The 17420-nt window shown below is 41.4% G+C and overlaps 2 protein-coding genes across 2 annotated transcripts; both read left to right on the top strand.

The window, feature by feature from the left end:
• Positions 1 to 403: 403 nt before the first annotated feature.
• LOC119735447 lies at positions 404 to 2880 on the top strand. The gene is made up of 2 exons (XM_038209145.1): positions 404 to 611; positions 1119 to 2880. Exons 1-2 carry the CDS (start codon positions 596 to 598, stop codon positions 1625 to 1627), a joined length of 525 nt encoding a protein of 174 aa, XP_038065073.1. The 5' UTR covers positions 404 to 595; the 3' UTR covers positions 1628 to 2880.
• A 3591-nt stretch (positions 2881 to 6471) lies between these two features.
• LOC119736171 (F-box/WD repeat-containing protein 7-like) lies at positions 6472 to 12745 on the top strand. Its single transcript, XM_038210193.1, has 3 exons — positions 6472 to 6804; positions 7447 to 7587; positions 10585 to 12745. The coding sequence occupies exon 3, from the start codon at positions 10598 to 10600 to the stop codon at positions 12134 to 12136; it is 1539 nt and encodes a 512-aa protein (XP_038066121.1). The 5' UTR covers positions 6472 to 6804; positions 7447 to 7587; positions 10585 to 10597; the 3' UTR covers positions 12137 to 12745.
• The last annotated feature ends 4675 nt before the right edge of the window (positions 12746 to 17420 follow it).

Below are 17420 nucleotides of genomic sequence, written 5' to 3'. Positions count from 1 at the left end.
CTTTTTCAAATCCAAGTTCCAACGTCACCGATCAATTTAAAATCATATTATATCGTGGAACAGGCATTCAAGTTATTTTAGGAAATCTTAAAATAAATAATGAGGTATAAATTTACGATTTTGGCAAATGTTTTGGAATGGAGCGAGATAAATACCGACGTTTGGGTCCGCGTCAAATTGGGCAGAGGCCTGTCACTATGCGTTATTTGAAGTCCGCAAATGCCTGCAAAGGAGAAAAAAACATGTATACACGTATAAAACACCCATTGAAGCTATAATAGTCACAGCTGCCTGCAGTAATGCATGCGCCAAGGCTGATCCGATCAGCACTCGCTATCAACTTGAACCTTTCACCTTTAGCTATTTTATTCATTTAGGGTTAGCCTTTTCATGTGTACAAGTTTACCCGGATTCACAGTGTGATCCTGTGAGCGTACGCGTGGATCCGGTCGACGTTACAGTATCAAACTGTTCGTGCGCCATTTTGTCAATCACTTCCTCATAGTGGCTTGGCTTATGCATGCAGCAACAGATGACCCACCTGTGCACTGTTTCGTGTTAGCTACATCTGTACGTACATTTGTATCAGCAAAACATGGGGAATGTGCCACGTAAGTCAATTTATTTATTGGCATAGCTGTTGAAACTAAAGATTTGTAAGCGACACTTCTTTCTAAAATGAAGGATTTCACTGGCTTTATTTATATAACGTCCAAACTGAGTAGGCCTATGCCATGACAGAGAAAAAAAATGCCTTCTTCTTATCAATCGAGAATCCTAGTGGCAGATTTCGCAACTTTACTCATAATTTTGTAAATTTACTGATTATGGGTTACCAATATTAACGCTTCTAAAATGGTAAGGTGTCCCTCACACACACCAAGGTGATGACATATCAGCAGCTTAATATAGAATTTCGCCAAGCAAGGGAGAGTGGTGCAGTTACAACAATACTAAGTGTAGGCCTACTCCAATAATTTGCTTATTCGTTCTGCTTAGGATAATACATGAGATATGCCAAGGATGAGGAATACAAGCAAATATACTACTAGGCCGCTTCAAAGTGATCTCCGTTATGTCGCAATTAGCCTGATGTAACAAATGCCTTTTTTTAACAGGTTTCGTCAAGGCTGCTGACAATAGTTCTGAAGGTGACACCAAGGGTCAGTGCGCTGCCGACGCGTCGACTGGGTCCCCTATCTATGCTGTCCCCAATGATTTAATACCGACAATCTTGCAACATCTCAGTGCTGCTGATCTGTGTCACGTGGCATCATGCTGCCGTTGGCTACGCATATTAGCCAATCAGGATTCACTCTGGCGCCATCTTTGTCAAAGCAGAGGATGGGAGCACTACGGCACCACCACGGACTTGGCCAAGATAGCTTCCTACGGACCCTCCAAGCAAGCAACTGGCGCTACAAGATCAGGTCACTACAGCGTCACCTTCCAGGAAGATAGGATCGTGACTGATGACAACACAGCGGGTTTAACCAGCACTTGCAGGTGGAAAGGCGTCTACATGAGAGCTTATCATTTGGATAGAAACTGGTCTACAAATCATTCTCATGAATGTAAGATTAAATTCAAGCTCTATTCTAGTCCCAATTTTTTTTGTCGATGGTGATCTCCTAGCAATCGACAACCTAGCAAACGAAATCCGTGTCTACGACATTCGGAAACAGACCCGTCTGTGTGTTATTCCGTGTGAGAATTCGGCGAACAGTATCAAGCTCAAAGATGGCGTACTTGTGGTGCCTTTTAGGGATGGAAGGGCCCATGCATTTGATGCAAGGACAGGTAAAACACTACAAAAGATAAAAGGAATTTGGGTCTATGGGAATAAGTTACTGTTTTTTGATGGTGAGGTGGTCATCATTATCCCAAGGGATGATAAGCACTTGCGTTACTACGGTCAGAGGTTGCGGGACATTTACGTGTGGTCTGTCAAAGACGGCAAACCTCAATGCATCTTAACCGTTGATCCCGCAGACAGGTAAACAAGTTTTACGGCGTGGACTATCGGGACAAGATGGTAGCGGCTGTCTATGATGATGACTACATTCGCGTGTGGGATGCGAGAAGCGGAGATTGTCTGCATAAACTAAAATGTCCAGGAGAAATGTCAAATGTTCAACTCGGCGATAATGTCATCGTTGGTTTCAGCACGGAAGGCAACGTGTACATTATTAGTATTTGGAGCCAAGACACGGGAGAGTGCCAAAAGGTGATACACGTAGACCAACCCAACGCTTATATTGCAGGGATTGTGAATAATTTGATAATACTACAGTGTAGGACCAATTATGGTAAACGATGGACTCGTTCAATGTACGCTTTTAATCTGCGTGGAGAATTGGTAACGAAAGAGATGCGTCGTACCCTTGTGAAAGTGAACGGAAACAGAAGCAAAGTCCTGTTCCACCTGCACAACGATCCAGTGGAAGGGAGTCGGGAAACATGGAAAGGGGTCATCTTCAACGCCACCCCAAATGGATTGGTACGACTCTTTGATGTTGGTCCTACAGATATCTTGTGGATGGACGAAATCAGAATGATCCTCTATGACGATGACAAACACAGAATCCTTATCCATAATTACTGGTAAATCAATGGTGACAGCTAAACTCAAATTATAATTACAACTTGTTTTGAACTCTACCTCAGGCATAATTAACTGAGTAAACAGCGATAGGGAAATGTTTACTAGAGGACACACGGTTATTTACTAATGTTTTTTTTTTACTTCAAGCCCAGATCTGCTATTTCCATTCCCTTGATCTTTCCAATATTCCTTGAATTAAGTTCAAGATTTTTTTTTTATTATTATTATCATTGTCCATTTTTGATTGCATGAATAAACACCTTTCTGTCGATTTGTCGTCACGACCCAAGTGTTTGTAGGAGGCGTTGACTATTTATCCAGCTTTGATTTAAGCATATCGTGTATTTAACTTCGCTCATCCGTCTTGTTTTGCTACCACCAAAAAAGGGAACCGAGAGTAAAGCGAAGAGTATAGGCTCTTATTCATCATTCGAGGATAAACTCGTTTTTGGATGAACTGCAAGATGAGAGTTATAGTAATGTTTATGTGCTTCTACCCTTTTCGTAGCCAAATTCACCTGAAAAGTGTTTTGAGAAGTCACCCAAGAATCTTCTCCTCATCTGGTAAAAATTAAGGAGACAATTTCAAGTCAGTAACTAAATTTGGAAATCGGCGCCTGTACATAACAACGAGCTTTGGCATGAATAGTATAGAACACGTGAAGTTTGTTTGCAGACGTGTGTGTTTTGTGCACTTCGCCAGGCTGGGGGCCTTCGGGGTTCGGGACCCTGTTGTCCTCTGTTGTTCAGCATCCCCTTTTGACATTCTGCATTCTGAAAATGCTACTCTGGTCTTTTTAATGATTATCGGGTCTCTGTCTTTCACCGACGTATTAACACTATATACTGCCTCCCGAGCGAAAATTGGAGGAAAAAAAACTCGGTGCAACTTTCACCTGGCGGTAAACACACTGAGTTGTATTGATTGTTTATACGTCGGTGAAAGGCAAAAACCTTAAATTGATTGACATCAACCCGACGCATTTCCATCTTATGAATATAGACTAAAATACAATGTATTTGATCTTGCAATAAAATGTATCACACTGAATCTGCTTTGCAGTGGCGTCGCCAAGGGGGGGGGGGGGGGGGGGGGGGGGGGGCAGGGGGGGGCACGTGCCCCCCCTGGAAAACCTAGTGCCCCCCCAAGTGCCCCCCCCCATCTGAGATTTGGGTTGGTAAAAAAATATATATATATATTTTGTTATATTCAACTCCCATCATCTGAGTTGGTTTTTCATAAGGACAAAGAAGCACAGTAATTCGTATTTTCTTCAAATGAGCATCAAATGTGGCACCATTTTGCATCTAGCCCATCCTCCGTATGAGAAAATTTTCCAAAGGGGAGGGGGGCACCCCCTCCCCTTAGACCCCTCCCCCAGGACGGCGATCCGTATCCACCTAAGTGCCCCCCCCCCATCAAATGCTGGTGCCCCCTGTGCCCCCCCCCCCAGACTGAAAAGTCTGGTGACGCCACTGCTGCTTTGGAACAATCATTAATAAGAACAACAGCTAGAATGTGCACCGTTGAAAATGGATTTTTGCGAGCATGTATGTAGGTACTTTTCCATTCCAAAACACGTGTAATATGACAACGATAAGGGCTCTGATAGTCAATAGTAAGTTGTGAAGTGACAACATATTATTAGAGTTCCGTGTTCTGCAGTAGATCACAACGTTAGCGAATCAGTAATGCTCCACACAATTGCCTGCAGTCACGTTTAAATGCGCATATGCGCCAAGGCTGCTCCATTCGGAATTTGCTTTCACCTTGAACTTACTTTAACACAGGAAGCATAATATACTTCCACTGTGCCGGTTACACTCACAGTGTATTACGCCTGAACTTGCAGTGTTCGTAGGGCAAACGTACATCATTTCCGCCTGCGCCATATCGAAAAACCACATGTACAGCCAATCTTTGTAGGGCTATGATTCTGCACACAACAGTCGACACGCCTGCACAGTACCTGCCTGTGCACGAAGTCATCTCTGTCATCCGGAAAACACTGGGATAAGACATGTAACTAGTAGATTGATTTGGCATAAAGCTCAATAAAGATTTGTGTGAGCTGCACTTCTTTCTGAAATGTGGGGCTTGACTGCAAGACAATGTGATTCGTGTAAACTTGGTTTTCCCAGCCCTATACCAGGTGAGTAGAAAAAAGGAAACACAACTGGTGGCTCCTATTTTTTTCCAAGACGTTCTGCTGGTAGCGCTTTCCAGATCTAGGAAATGAAAGCCCTATTATATCGCTTGTGTAATTTTCCAGTTATTGAATTTTGAACACAAACACCTTTAACCCTCCGAAGCCCTTTTGGGGACCCAATTTGGTAAATTTCCTTAATTAAAAAAAAAATTCAAACCAATTCTGGTGATCTTCCATCTAATCCTAGCCAGAGACACCCACTACGGATATATGCAGTCACCTTTAGTGTGTGACCCCGGGTCAGGCATATCTGAGCCTGACAACCTGGGCTAAGGACCGACGCAATTTCTGCCTACCCGGGGGACCCACCATATACACGTGCACAAACAAGGTCACTTGCGGGTAGACAGTGCAGGGCTTGACCACAGACTATGAATACAATACACTTCCTTAGTCCACAGACATGGCAAGATTGTGTTCATGTGGATACAGTGTTGTGTAGCCTCAAACCGTGGCGCGGGGGACCCCTTACTGTAAGTGTGTTACTAAATGGGCTTTCTGCGTCGGAGGGTTAAAAAAAAGGCTTGTCCACGGATCACAATAAAGGCAAGAGATATTTCAGCAAAAAATAAACACTACTCACACGTAAATAATTCACATCAGAACACACACCGACGTTTGTTTATGGTGTAAATCAATGATTTCCTTTTCCCAGGTGAAAATTCCAGTTGAAACCAGTTACAATTTCAACTGGTTTTAACTGGGATTAACTGGGATTAACTGGTGTCCAACTGGTACATGTTCGATTCAACTGGTTTCAACTGGTAGCTCAACTGGATTCAGCAGAACCAGTTGAAACCAGTTGAACTTACCAGTTACAAACTGGCAATTCTTGTTGTGCCAACAAGAACCAGTTGAAACCAGTTGAAAAAAGAGTTTATCAACTGGCAATTCTTGTTGTGTCAACAGCCAGTTGAAACCTGTTGAAGAAACCATGGCAATTCTTGTTGTGCCATATCAATTAACTGAAACCAGTTGAAATCAGTGTTAAGAAACCAGTTATCAACTGGCAATTCTTGTGGTGTTAATAGGAACCAGTTGAAACCAGTTGAATTAGCAACCAAACTGGTCACGGTAGTGGTATCCAAGTGTCAACATGTTCTGGACCAGTTGAAACCAGTTAACGACTACCAGTTGCAGAAACTGCAGTGTAACAGGACATTTAAAACCAACAGCTATATATAGGGCCCGGACCATCAACAATTGAAACCAGTTGATGGAACCATATAAATGGAAAAAGTTATTACCAGCTGTTAATTATTTGCCATTTGCTCATGTTATATATATTTTTTTGCTTTGCGGTAGATGGTCGATCATTAATTGTTTTTCAGTTTTTGCATGGAGCTTATAATTGAAAACTGAAGAGAAGAATTTCAATGGGAAATTGACTTAAAATTTTCAGTAGAAAACCAGCCAACATGATTCAATACTGCACATAATGTTTGTCGCGGTTGCGGTTCAATAACATATGATGGACTCTCTCCCCCCCCCCCCCCACCCGTGCAGCGATATACTGTATGGGAATGCATTGTACATGTACATTCCACACAACATATACTGTACATGTATATGACTTACACTGTCCAGTCTTGCGCAAGGTCACTTCATGCCCTTTGACACACGTACTGAGCTAGTGGTCAGCACACAGTATATACTGTACATGTAAATATGACCTTGCCTCAACCAGAAAAACCGTTAGGCCACATTGCGCTAGCCTGCATGCAGTTCAGTTCTACTACTCATTCAAAATGGTTAAAGACGGAGCAGGCACAAATGTACATCGTCATCTCGAAAAAACACTGATTACATGTATTGTATTCAGTTCCAAATCCGCGTCCAAAAGCATCACACATGTCTGTAAACATACAGCTTATTAGTCAGAGTTAATATTCCTGCAGCACCATGGTCTTTGCGGAATGGGAGATAGTTTGTACATTCGTTTCTGGAGCCCTGTTCTTTCAAACCTACAGTTTGTTGTAGGCCTTACTGGTAAGTTTGTACTGAATGTTTCAAATACCCAGCTTTTTTTAATTCGTATCCGTTGTACAGCATAGATTCTGTCACATTTGTACTACATTTTATGTTTGATATCATTATTTGCTTAACATGCTTAAGCTTTGTTTGTGATCAGCTGGCCATGCTGGTAAGAAAATAAAGCTCATAGTCATATCCAAGTATTATACATTTTTGTAAATTTACTAGCACGACTAGTCCTTTTTATAGCTCCATGGTCCTACATAATACTCGAAGCAATCACAATGAGGAATATAATGAGTTTGGACTCCTGGTTAATTCTGTCGTATTCCCATAAAATGCAAGAAACAGCACACCTTTAATAATTTCAGGGATCAGGAAAGTATTGCATAAAGCAAGGTAAATGAAATATTGGTGGTATTAGGATACAAATTAATTGCGGATCACAATTTCTTCGGCATTGCAGAAGTTAATCAGGTTACTTTTAATAATGTTAAGACTGAACATATTAAAAGCAAAATCCTTACAAAGTGGTGGTTTCTGAAAGTACAACTAGAGCTGTCTTATTCAGCCCAGACCATCTTTGTTCTTGAGGCTTTTTTGGAGGGTTTGCTTTTCTTACTTTTTAATTTGTTTTCGGTTTGTTCTCAATGACAGGGAGCCATGGACACAATGGAACAGTCAATCGATACGTGAGGAGAGGAGTTTTGCAACAGAGACGGGTGCGACAGTGACGGGAAAAGGCACAGGAGACACTGGAGAAGCGCGTATATATAGGAACAATCTGCAGCAAATTAGGTGACTCGGAGTGTAATTGTTATAACCATTTGAAGCACGCGAACTGGATATCAAAACAGTGACGTTATTTCTGCAAGGCTTCAGTGTTACAGCTTTGATGTTTTTCATCTTTGATTCGATAAAACTTGACCAGTACATGAAAGTTCTGTGCTTCCCAGGACCTGTTTCCCCAGGTCTGTACATTTCTCCATTTTTTTGTCAATATTATGATGATCCGAGACTGAATGTTAATTGCCCTGGATTTATCAAGCCATTGAAGTTTCCTGTAAATTTACTCACCGAGATATTGAGACGAGTTTCATAATTTAAACGAATAGGCTAGCTTTACTGTTTTAGCGTGGATTGTGGCCTAATTATGAAACGAGAGGCATTAAACTCAAAACAAAACCTTCCCTCTTTTATCCTCAACATTCAAATTTACATGTAAGTTGGATTGTGGAAAATCATCCAGCCATCAAAAAAATCTTGTAAAAATCAAGTGTAAAATAACTTTCACCACCATCTTGATAGTTTTTCATGGTTCAAGACTTCTGCATCTATTTATTTGAAAAGCCAATTATAATATTTCATTGATTATGATGATACACATTTTGTAAATAGTGTCAAATATATACAACGTACAGTATTTGCCAAAACATTTTGCTACCCTTTGTCTCATTTGTAATACTTGTTTCCGGATAATTACTCTTTATTATCAATTGCAAAATATCTATCTGGATATATTAAACAAACTACATGTATTCGCCCTTGAAGCAACCCACAGATCTCAGCCCGCCTGTTCAAGACCATTTCAACCCGCTAACGACAGTTTGATGCCAACTACAGACCAATTCAAAACGACTTCACAGTTCCAAACCAGTTGGCAACAGCTCATGTCATTTGTGAACCAGTTGGAAACCAGTTGGAAACCATGTTCACCAGTTAAACCAGTTGGAAACCAGTTGGAAACTTCATACCACTTAAACCAGTTCATACCAGCTAACCAGTTGAAAACCAGTTACACCAGTTGCCCAGTTCATACCAGTTAAACTGATTTGGCACCAGTTGAAACCAGTTAGAAACCAGTTCAACCAGTGGCCCAGTTAGAAACCAGTTACACCAGTTGCCCAGTTCATACCAGTTTGAAACCAGTTAGAAACCAGTTAAACCAGTTGCCCAGTTAGAAACCAGTTAAACCAGTTGCCCAGTTCATACCAGTTAAACCAGTTCATACCAGTTGAACCAGTTAATACCAGTTAAACCAGTTAAAACCAGTCACCAATTCCCAGTTCAACTGGGACCAGTTGAAACCAGTTGAAACCAGTTCAACAACTGCAATTTTCACCTGGGTTGTTCCTCTTCCCTTTTCCTTTTTCGCAACAGTTCTCATTGGTTTTTTTACACGTTTTCTAATCGAAGTCGTCCTCGATTTAAAAACCTGCTGCTTCCAAATATAACCATTCCCGTATACACCATTGCTAAATACTCATACAAAATTCTTTAAAAAAATCTGAATTCTCACAAATGTTTAGTCTGCACAGAAAATGATGATCAATGATGTCATCTTTCATTGACTTTTCGAGAAATTTTAACCCAAAGATGAAGACCCATTTTAAGTAAGAGTGATGTATACTGGAGTGGAAAAGTAGCCATCTTGAAAATAAATCCCTCCACAACATGTTCTGTAAACAGGTTTGTTAAAATACTGTTGGGAAATGTAATTTACCCACCATTGCTATGAAATTACCTCATATTGGGTTGATAACTTGATTCGGGGAAAACAAGTCAAGCTCTTGGGAAGAATTTGCTCCTGATTGTAGGCAGTTAATTCGACCAACATTAGTCTACTTATCAACCAATTTTGTCAAACTTGTTTACAGGTGCATGTGGCAAAATAACACAATTTCGTGTCTAATTGAATCCAAAATGCTGGGAATTGTAAACCCCACGTCCGGGCTAGAGGTGCATTCCCATATCTCTTGAGTTCCTCCAATTCCATGGCTCTCAGAACTAGTATTGGAGTCAAAAATTTCAGTGACTTGGTGTTACTTTCATGTTCGAGCTCGGTGGACGGATTTTTAACCTACTTATTAGGGTGCACCCGGCCCTTAAGCCTGCTGGAGTTTGTCCCCATTTGTTTACAAAATCTCGCTATTGACAAACAAGAATAATGTGCTGTTGTTGTCCAGTAATTCTGTTTAGCTCAGCAAGTAGCTCAGGTTTGCAGCACTCGGAGAGTTTTTTGCCTCGGGAGGCTAAAGACATTTATCAGGATAGAGTTTTGATACGACCTTGCGAGGCAAAGGACTCGGCAACAATTCACCGCACATGGAATATTTTTTTTGAGTTACGTTCTGAGTAACCGACCGCGAATGACTTTTCTGATCAACAGGTAGCTCGACGTGTGCGGCGGGCTTTATCGAAACCAGTTTGGGAGAGGAGCCTGTTGCTCCCACCAATTTCCCGATCAGGTTGACATTACTGTTTGTTGTCATGATTGTACTCAAAACAATGACGTTGTTTTGGGCGTGCTATTGCAACCACAGAAAGTCAGATAATTAGCTAAGGATCCAATTTTGCGATTAGCATTGTTCAGGACGGTTTGAAGTCGGCTCATTTGTAGTGAGCTAAAATGAGAGGTCTTTCAATTTACATGAAATGTATCATATTGTCTGACTACTACTCTTTGTGCCCAACGGGAGCTTAAATGAGATATCTTAAAATTTACGTGAAATGTATCATATTGTCTGACTACTATATGTACTCTTTATATGCCAAACTTTTTTGCGTTGTCCCCGCATTTTCCAAAGCATGGGGATTTTCTAATTGTTTTTTAAATTTTTATACGATTTTCGATGAATTTTGATGTGTTTTGTTAAATCTTAACTTATATTCAAACTCTATCATTATTAAGTGGAAATTGCAAATAAATCAAACTAAATCAAAACTTAAACCCCACATAATCAGTTCCTGTCACCACACTAAAATGGAAATCTTTTTTTTTTTTTTTTTTAACAGATCTGTGACGGTCATGGCAGACAGGAGGATTTCTGGGAGTGATAATATGTGTGAATCAACCACCGCTGCGTCGACTGGACCTCTTATCTATGCTGTCCCCGATGTCTTAATAACGACGATTTTGCAACATCTGAGTGCGTCTGACCTGTGTCACGTGGCATCATGCTGCCGTTGGCTACGCGATGCAACCAATCAGGATTCACTCTGGCTCCCTCTTTGTCAAAGCAGAGGATGGGAGCGCTACGGCACCAGCACAGACCTGGCCAAGATAGCCTCCTTCGGGCCTTCCAAGCAAGCAGCTGATGATAGTGCTGCAGGGGATGACATCGTCACCTTCCAGGAAGATAGGATCGTGACTTATGAAAACACAGCGGGTTTAACCAGCACCTGCAGGTGGAAAGGCGTCTACATGAGAGCTAACCATCTGGAGAAAAACTGGGCTACAAACTGCTCTTATTTGAAGGCATTTGACCTTGATGTGGAAGAAAGCCCAAGACACCGCACTGCCCATCATGAACGCTCCAGGGCTGTCGTCGATGGGGATCTCCTTGCAATTCAGAGCGTGTCAAAAGAAATCCATGTCTATGACATTCGGAATAATACCCTTCAGTGTGTTATTCCTTCTATCGAAACTGCGGGTCTATTCAAGTTCAGAGACGGCGTGATTGTGGTGCCTTTTCAAAGTGGGGTTGCCTGTGCGTTCGATGCAAGTACAGGGAAGCTGCTACAAACGATAGATGGAAACTGGCGCCGTGACGCTGTGTCGTTATTATTTGATGGTGAACTGGTCATCACCTACGTGCTTACTTTCAATGGGAAATACAGTGACAAGTTCCGTGCCATTTACGTGTGGTGCGTGAAAGACGGCAAACTTATACGCATCCTAACAGTGGACCCTACAGGCGGTGACTGCGTTTGTTATAACATGGACTATCGAGACAAGATGGTAGCGGCGGCCTTCGAAGGTGACTGCATTCGCGTGTGGGATGCGAAGAGCGGAGAATGTGTGCATACACTAAAATGCCCAGGAGAAAAGTCAGAGGTTCAACTCGGCGATAATGTTATCGTTGGTTTCAGCACTAAAGGCGACGAGTGTGTTACTACCATTTGGAGCCAGGACACGGGTGAATGCCAAAAAGTGATACACGTAGGCCTACCCGTACCCATCTCCCATTTTCGGAAGCACATGCTGAGCGGGTATAATGCAGAGCTTATCAATAGTTTGATACTACTAAAGTTTGACCCCATGTGTTGCAATCCGATTCGTTCTGTGTACGCTCACAATCTGCGTGGAGAATTTATAACACAATTGATGAGTGATACCTATGTGGAGAAAGGAAACGGAAGCAAGCGCCTCTTCTATGTAAACGATCCTCCGCCGAAGGGAGAAGGTCAGAAAACGCAGAATAGGGTCATCTTCAACGTCACTCCAAATGGCCTGGTAAAACTCTTCGATGTTGATAGTTCTAACCAAATCATCTGGATTGACGACATCAGAATGATTACCTGTGACAATAAGGAAGGAATACTTCTTGTCCATCATTACTGGTAAACCGGACATCATGTCAAATCGGAGTTAAATCCAATCGTTGACTACAAAGTGGACCATGACTCCTTGAACTCCAGGCATAACTTAGTAAACAGCGATGAGAAAACTTTTAATGGAGGACACTCGCGTTTTTATTAAACCATGTATTCGTCTTTTGAAACTTAGACTTGCCACTTCCATTCCCTTGTACAAGCCAATCTAATGTTCCTTAGAATTCTGTTCTATTTTTTTTCTCTTCCACTTAGTGTGTTGTAAATGTATACGTGACCACCTTTCTGTAGACTCTTAATCACAATTAGTATGAGGCTTTGCCGCTGTAACCAGCTTTTATTTTAGCATATCGTGTATTTGAACATTCGCACATGAATCCTGTTGAACTACCAGGAAAAAAGGAAATTGAGAATGGAGAGTCGAGTAGACCGAGTACAATTCATCGTGAGATCACATCAGTTTTGGATAAATTGTGAGAGTTCTCGTTTAATTTCTGTGTCTCTGCCCTCTTCGTAGTCAAATTCCTACAAAGTAGTGTTTTGTGAAGTCAACCAACAATCTTTTTCGTATGTAAAAAAAAAAACTTAAAAAACCAACAACTCTATTAAATGAGCTCCGTGCGCTACCAAAAGAGGGCGCCCTTGTACCTTACAACAACGTCCCATGGGCAGGACATTTCGCTGGTTGACGCGCACCGTTCCTTGTGTGTGACGCACGTACACCAGGGGATTTGTACTATTTACACGCGCGGCCGCGCTTCGCACGGCAAATGAATTGCAGTCAGTCAAAATGGCGTCGGTCGGTCACCCCCAACTGTATTTCCTTTGCCGGTGAGGGGGTGCTTGTGAACGGAGCGGATAGCTGAAGTGAATTTGAAAAATCGCGCGAATAGTATGTTGTCAAGTCAACCACGAATATAATATATTGTAACAAATAAAAAATCTCAGATAATTAGCTGAGTTTGTAAATATGCGCCTGTACATCAACGGGTTTTAGCATTTCAAATGCAAATGAATATTATAGACCACGTGCCTGTTATTTGTTTATAAAATTTAATATAGTGGTCACGTGATGCCAACTTTCAGATAATGGTTCTCTTTTGCACTGTGTGTATATTTCTTGAAATTTGAAAGGTTTGAAAGTGTGACTTGTACTTTTAAAGTTTGGGCCAATAACATGCACAATATGCATGATTAACTGTTTGGGTTGTCCTGTGTTTGTCAGTACAGTGGGCATAACGTCACACACAGGGCCCATGATCTTCACCTAGATACGCTCTCATCATGCAAATACTGTAAACATTGAGTACAATTGAAGAGTGATTCAATTTGATAGATGTTTTCACTTTAAGTATCATGGATATTGAATCAAACGCAAGTAGTTGAAATAATATCTTATTGTTTTTAACGCTTTTTCTCGGATGTTTGAACATGGTTAATGGATATAATTGCTTGTTATTTATATTAATTATGTCTATACGTCAGTTTTTTTTACAAGTAAATCTGGGGAATCTTTTAACCTGTTTAAGTCCCCCACGTTGAGGCAACCCTTTGCCTAATTATAGACAAATTACGGACACCACCCCCCCCCCTGTTTGTTTTCTGGGCTACATATTATGATGTTATCGTTGTTGACATGATTTTCCATATAGTTTTAAAGGGTAACTGTGTGCCAGTGAGCAATTATGTGAAATTGTAGATCGTCAATACTGAGGTTTGGTAAGACTACTTGCTGTTATCTGGGGAAACGATAAATTTGTCAAACTTTAGGGTATAAGGGCAGCAATTTGGGAAGTTTCATAATGTCATCATATCTACAACATGTTATTGAGGTAAGGATGTGAAACTGAGTAGAATCCAAAAATAGGTTGTAAAAAAATATCAAAATATGGGAATAAATATATTACACGGCATCTATTTATGCAAATTAAGCACCACTGTAAAAAGAATTTAATTTCAGGTGTCACCCCTTCTAAAATCTTTTTTAGGGCTATAAGAATCTATCTGTTTAAATTTGGTCACATTCTTGGATTTAGCCAATTGACTGATAGGGAAATTGAAGTTAAGGACATGAAGTGAAGTAGGCTAGTAAAGGACATCATGGGTAGCGAGCTGTAAGTCATCCGATCAATTGGAAATTAATTAACATCATTCGGTTATTTAGACTGTTAAACAGTTTAGTTTTGAGGTTTGGTCTTTATGATCCTTTCAAAAACCTAACTGAAGCGCTCACGGTTCATCGGGCAAATTTGTCGTTCTCAATAGCGCCACCTATGTTTGACAATGTCCATGATAGTGCGCTTTAAACAAAATGCAGGTCTGCCCCCCCCCCCCCCAACTCGTCAGCTGCTATAGTGCTAGCTAAGCTAGACCCTGGGTTTATCGGTAATGTTGGGCCGCGTAATAGCCTAGATCAGAAAAATATCCACTTCGCCCCATTGCCACTTCTTCATACGTGGCATTGGTTGCCTTGCAATTTAATCACATGGTGGTGACTTTCAATTAGTTTAATATGTTGTAGAAAACATCATCATGATGAGGAAGCCACTTAATTCACTATTCATTTTTCCCGGAAAAAAAAGGTGCAGGTTTAAAAACAAGTTTATGTTTCGCTATTGCCAACGTTCACTGGCAGTGGATGGCCCGATAGTTCCCCAACCTGAGAACAATATTTAACGCCAGGATCTCTGGCAGAATATGTAATCAGACTGTCAACCGAAAGGTTCTTGGACTTAATTTCCCTCTCAAAAAGTCCTCCAAGGTCACAGATCACAAAGAAAAAAATAGAGTTTGATTTAGCCCCATAAAAATGATAATTGATATAGATTCGAAATGGTGTATTTGCCTTGCCCTAATGACAGTAGTTGAAAATGGCGTTACGGTAGTCACTACGTAACCGTTTAGTTTGTTTTCCCCGTAGTGCACACACTGCACTGCCACTGATCTTCTTTTCATAAATGTTTCCACTTTAATGTTCTCATACAGCCTTATAGGTGTCAACGGTTCCTGCACACCTCCAAAAATGTGTAATGGAGACGACACACCTCCAACGTCTGCTGCCGCTGCCACGACTTCCGGTGCATTGACTGTGGCCATTCCGTTTGTCGCATTCCGTTTGCCGAGCTATAGGCCCCTATCAAATTCGTAAGTTTTTTTTCCCCACCAACTTGGGTATAGGCTTGTAGATAGCCGCAGATTTCCCCCTTAATTCCTATATGTCCTTAAAGCACAGTCTATTATGACACCGAATTTAGTTGCGACGATTTTTGCGGGACGCACGATTTTATCGCATTTCTTTTAGTCTTGGGATAAGACGTTGATTGTGTTTATTGGATTCGCGATAACCCGCTGCCGCGAGAGGGCGTTATCATGACGAACCGCTACCAACCATGAACCATTACCTACTCTTCTGATCAGACATGGACATTTAAGTTTCTATCATGACGAATTGTCTAGTACTAGTGGTCATATACGGAACCTGCTGGGTTACTTATATTTAACACGTGTTTAGGCATTCCGTGTCGTCGGGGCCAAATCTTTACCTTAATGTTTTAATTAACAAAAAGGCGAGGCAAGCTCCATAATTTCTTTCTTTCGTACACACAAATTATAGCTGATTTGATTTATTACGTTTTGATTTGTTTATGTTACATGCCTTTTTTGTATTATCGAGCACGTTTTAAAATTATTATCGAACGATTACAGTACGAGCTCTCAATATGATTAAATTAATAATACTTGTAATTGTCCTGGGATAGAAAATAAATAAAACAAAAAGTTATGTGGCGATGGCCAAGTCTTCAGGAGTCGGACTTATGACCCTAACTCAATGAGCCCCTTACCGACTTCCATATAGAACTCTTCTGGGACTCGGTACCCGGCCCACCACACCTCCTTCCCTGTCCATCCATGTAACTCGAAAGTGAGGCACCATAAAGGGAGGAGACGAGGTGGCACCCTAGGCCTTGCTGCCGAGTCAGCAAAAGAACCCCGTACCTGTACGCAGATGCCAACCTGGACTTCGCAGACAGTCCCAATTTGTGAGTCAGCTTACCGACCGACCGAGCTAACTGCTGTTGGTAATTGACGACGGGAAATTGAAACTCTTAAATTAAATGACAAAACCCTCTGCGCTGAAAACCAAAATATGACACTAAGTGGATTCGAACCCCTTACCTCGTGTTTCGCTGTCAGACAGCTTAACTACTAGGCTATTTCAGTTGCTGCTTTTCTCTTTGCATTTAACATGATACATTGTATCCTGTGGCGATAAGTTCGGGCCATTCATTTCCGCAGTGGAAGAATTATTTTGTTTTTCACAGCTGCTCGAAAGATGCAACGCGCTATTCACACGAATGCTGTTACGTAACTCTATTCTACATTCACTTTTATATACAGCAGTTGAGCGACTTTAATTCAGAGTCACTACGAGCAATTAGCCTTTCTCGCCCCATATGCTGTTTCTGATTGTTTTGCGTCGCGCGACCTTCGTCCGGCCGGCACTGGCATCGCGCTGGAGGAGTTAAATTCTAGCAAGTTTGTAATAATCCAGCCCTTCTTTATATTATAAATATTGAGCTGCTGACCTGTTTACAAATCTTTACGAGGGAATTGTGTTTGTCTGATTCTAATTCAGCTCCTTTAGTGACATGGAAAAGTCCGGATTTTACGAGCGATAATATTCATCCCATTCCACTCTTGCTGCGCTTCCGCTCCTATACGCTGCAATGAGGCTGATAATCTAATAAAGAATCGCCGTCAACTGACTCAACTCGAACGATGACCTGTAAAATTCTTCCAAACAGAAAGGTTTGTTAGCGACTCATCATATAGTGAAGCTCGGCACAGTTGCCTGCTGTCATATGTAAGTGCGCATGCGCCAAGTGTTTCTGTTAGAGCATACCAGCAACATTGTGCTGATTAGATAGGAATGATGGAATGTCCATTATAGCATCCGGGTCTGTCTTCGAGCATCCAAGCCATCACTGCACTGATTCCATAGATGTTCTCTCATCCAACCAGAGTGTGGTTGGGATTCTCTAAGAGAACAGCAACAATGCGTTGATTGCATAGGAGTTCTCTGAGAACAACCCTGGTGTTTCTGTTAGAGCATACCAGCAACATTGCGCTGATTAGATAGGAATGATGGGATGTCCATTATAGCATCCGGGGCTCTCTTCGAGCATCCAAGCCATCACTGCACTGATCTATCTCTCATCCAATTAGAGTGTGGTTGGGATTCTCTAAGAGAACAGCAACAATGCGCTGATTGCATAGGAGTTCTCTGAGAACAACCC

The sequence above is a fragment of the Patiria miniata genome, unplaced genomic scaffold (genome assembly GCF_015706575.1).
Source record: "Patiria miniata isolate m_02_andy unplaced genomic scaffold, ASM1570657v1 HiC_scaffold_29, whole genome shotgun sequence".
In the NCBI taxonomy this organism is placed as follows: domain Eukaryota; kingdom Metazoa; phylum Echinodermata; class Asteroidea; order Valvatida; family Asterinidae; genus Patiria; species Patiria miniata.
The sequence above is the reverse complement of the archived record's forward strand: the minus strand, read 5'-3'. Positions and strand labels throughout refer to the sequence as shown.